The sequence below is a fragment of the Octodon degus genome, unplaced genomic scaffold, assembly GCF_000260255.1.
Source record: "Octodon degus isolate 3935 unplaced genomic scaffold, OctDeg1.0 scaffold00013, whole genome shotgun sequence".
Lineage (NCBI taxonomy): Eukaryota > Metazoa > Chordata > Mammalia > Rodentia > Octodontidae > Octodon > Octodon degus.
This window is the reverse complement of record NW_004524589.1, coordinates 1,243,433-1,247,213: the sequence shown is the minus strand read 5'-3', so window position 1 is coordinate 1,247,213 and position 3,781 is coordinate 1,243,433. Positions and strand designations below refer to the sequence as shown.

General features: G+C 42.3%; 1 protein-coding gene across 3 annotated transcripts in view; it reads right to left on the bottom strand.

Moving 5' to 3' along the window:
• Window positions 1-3,414, bottom strand: part of Tgds (TDP-glucose 4,6-dehydratase) — an 18,684-nt gene extending 15,270 nt beyond the window's left edge. The window contains exons 1-3 of one of the 3 annotated variants that reach the window (XM_004626255.2): window positions 3,242-3,414; window positions 1,114-1,180; window positions 19-87 (exon numbers count right to left, since the gene is read on the bottom strand). In XM_004626255.2, coding sequence (XP_004626312.1) covers window positions 19-87; window positions 1,114-1,180; window positions 3,242-3,327 — 222 coding nt within the window. In that variant the 5' untranslated portion in view covers window positions 3,328-3,414. Of the gene's footprint in view, window positions 1-18; window positions 88-1,113; window positions 1,181-2,879; window positions 3,218-3,241 lie in introns of those variants that run through there. The other 2 variants (XM_023709639.1, XM_023709640.1) reach the window with 2 other exon arrangements.
• Between the last annotated feature and the right edge of the window lie 367 nt (window positions 3,415-3,781).

Here is a 3,781-nt window from a genome sequence, read left to right as displayed (position 1 = left end):
AATTTAAAACTTTAGTACCTGTATAAATTTGTAGTTTTGCTTGTTAGAAATGGTTTCAAGATTCTTCAAGCTTGCACAGTAATCCAGCTTAAGAGAAGACAGTATCGTTGGTGGGAGGCAACATAAAAAGTGGTGCTAGCTTTTTCTACACATTAACGAGGACAGAAGTTAATTATTGTAACACAAGAACACTCAAAACTGTGCCTGCTCTGAGTTTTTATACATTTTAAGCTTCTGACATCTTTCAAGTAGAAAACAAGCAATGTGGATAAATTTTCAAACTACAAAAATGAAATAAAAATTCAAAACCAAACCTCTAAAATACATTTCTGCCCCACCGTGCTTCCAGATACTGGTGGCTAGAAAAATGCATCATTCTTCACAGAGAAGGAATTAATGATTAAAACTATAATTGCTTAACACATAATTCATTTCACTTGTTCCTGAGTTAACTGCTGATAAATGAGTGCACACATGGGCAAAGAGTAATGGTCAATCACTCAATTTTTCTGTCCATTGCAGTAAGATGATGCAAAGATTCCTAAAAGAAGTTATTCTGTGACCATATATCTTTGCTATTGAGCTCTACAAAACCAAGGTATCTATTTGTGTCCTTTCATTACATTAAAAAATCCAGTAATCACCAATTTTTGCCGTCAGAGTTTTCAGGAAGGCTTCAATTACTGCAAAAAAACTAAAACTAAATTTGCTTCCTAAATTAAAAATACATAATTTTATGGAGGTGGCAGTTATAAAACTAAATCCTTAAATAATGAATGCAATAATGAATATACCTTGACACCAAAAAAAGATTCACAATCATATTACACTAAATATTGACTTCAGAAAATGTAATATTTTTTTTGTAAAAGTTCCGTGCTCAACACTTGACTATATGAACTAGAAGAGAAAATCAAAGTTTCTGAATGTTTTATATGACATTAAATGTGTAAGCAAGTGACTATGCAGAGCCTAAAGTTGTTATAATGACTACAGTTATCAGGATACTGTAGAATAGAATACTACAGTTATCAGGATTCTAGAACTTTTATAAAAGTAATTAAATAGAAATATAACTTCATTGTGTGAAGATTACATTTTCACAAAACTCACCTTGTCTAGATTTATGATCATATAGTTTGGATAATCTTCTACTAAAGATACAATCACATGTGATGCACTATAAGAAAAAAGTGTTATCTTGTGAGTGAAATACATTGTTAAATTTACAAATTTTTTTCTCAAACTGTTGAGTTTTGGGAAAATATTCAAACATAACTTTAAGTTTTCCCAAAGTAATACAAAGAATATAAATGTATGCACATGCAGGTTTTTCATTAAGACTTTTCAACACTATCTATAAACTAACTCTTACACTCCTTTTACAGAAAGTTTACTGGCTTTGAGGACAAAGAAAAAATTAGTTTAACCAAAAGATGCTGCCCACGCATGTCTGGAGTGTGTGGGTAAAGCAGGATGATAAGAGGTGTTAAACAACTGCGCTGACTCTATAATATGCCCTTTCAGAACTGCAGATATAAGTATGAGAAAATTCAATTAGTGTATACAAAATTCATTTAGTATGAGCACAATCATTTACAATGTTTATAAAACTTTACACAACTGCTGCCTCATGGTATGTGACGCTGGCAGCATATACCAGAACCTTACAGGAATCCTGGACTGACTCCAGCTTTCCAAGGCAAATACTAGCTGACACCATCCAGAATCGGGTATCTAGAGTAATTCCCTGGCTTTAGAAGACCTCAATGTGGACCCAGAGGCAAATCTCACCCGCATCATACAACGCTGGGTGCGTAGTTCTCCATGGCCCCTGCCCCGCTGGACCAGCACTCTCACAGTAGTACGACCCTTTCCTATCCCTACTCCTTTGCTTAGGAAACTTGCCTGCCTGATACCTTCAGCCAAGTGACTGTCCAATCAGAGATGACTTAATGTACTAATGAGTGATAAACAAAAGTTCCCACATTCTCTCTCTCTCTCTCTCTTTTTTTTTTTCAGAACCAGGGATTGAACTCAGGCCCTTGCACTTGCCAGGCAAGCACTTATTCAACTGAGCCATCTCCCCGGCCCACATTCACTCTTCTTTTACTAGACATTCAATTCTTCACAGGCAATAGAGCCTCCCCTTTAAATTCCTCCTACAGCCATCCATTCAACACTTCTGGGTACTTAGTGATCAGTCCTTGCAGCCTTCACGGAGCTAACATTCTAGAATGGGGACAGAGGCAGCAAATAAGTTAGCACAGATAGGCAGTACAGTTTCAGGTAGAGATAGGTGTGTGGGTTGGTAAGGACCTTCAAGAGTGTGTTACCTGACTGAATGACGTGGGGCAAACAGCTAAGTAAAAGAACAAGGGCAAAAACCTCAAGACAAAAGGGGCCCTAGCCTAAGGGGTTCTAAAAATCATGAGTAAGAGCAGCAGGTATAGAGCAGCAAAAGATTAGGTTGAAAAAGTACAGCTTGGACCCTTGAGTCTTGTAGAAATGGAAGAGTTTCAACTTTATTCTGACAAAAACCACCAGAATATAAAGTTCCATGCACTAACAGATGTGTTTTACTTCAAAGACACACACACACACACACACACACACACACACACACACACACTGATTTCTACAAGAGAAACAGACTTAAAAGGCAACAAGAGTAGAAGCAGAAAGACCAACCAGGCAGCTCCAAGAAGGCGGTGTCTAGGGCTTAGGTAGAGGAGGGTGCAGAGACGTGGTCGCATTAATAAGCATTTACTTGGGAAGCAGAAAGCACTTGCTGATCAAAGGAGGTATGAGAGACAGGCGATACACATACAGGCTGGCAACAACAGGCCTTCTGCGTCCGCTGCGCAAATCAATCTTACCATAATCCCCAGGGCGTTTTGGGGGCGCCTGTGCATCACGATGGTGGGGAACGGACGCTGGCCAAAGACTTACGGTCAACTGTGCCCCTCCCCTGAGTGTTAAGGAGTGACATGTGGGGCAGTCAGCAAGTCGGGGGGCAGTACCACAGTCCTGGCTTTGAGAAGCAGGCGACTGAAAGCTAAGGACACGTCTTGGCAGGCCAGGGAGAGAGGAAAAAGGGATGGCCCGGGTGGCTCCGTAGGACCCGCCCAGAGGACCCCCCCCCGCCCCGCAAAGCCGACCCACACTGCTAAGGCAAACTGAGCCTAGGAAGTTTGGGGTTTCTGGGGAAAACTGCTCGGCCAGCAGCGGCGTTACCTACATGAAACCGGCACCCCCGGTCACCAGGACCCGCTTCGCAAAGCTGCCACGGAGGACTAGGGGCTCCGCCCAGCCAGCCGCCGACATCTCCCAGCTCAGCAGTCTACCTAGGACCGTAAAGCGCCGCGCCTGAAGACCGGAGGGAAGCACACTACGACAATTTTGCGACACGCCTCGCTCCCTCAAAGCGTTCTGCGTGTCCCCTGCGGCGTCTGGAGTAGGCTCCCACGCCCATTGCCCCGCCCATCGGTGGGCGGGGCGTTGGCCCCCGCCGTGGGATGAGGTTCCTCGGCGTGTTTTCTAAGCTTGCGTCAGCAGCCCGAATGAAGCTTTATTTAGATACGCAGAAATTCAAGGTTTTGAATGAGTGATGAGTGCTTTCTTTCATTCTTCTAGGGTTTTTCCAGCGTTTACACACCAGTTCAGCTAAGAACTCTGAGGACTTGTATTCTTGCGCCGTGGGAATGGGAGTTGTAATGGAAAGATTACCTTGTATATGTAATAGTATTACAGACAGCAAAACGCACTTGCAGTCTTGATA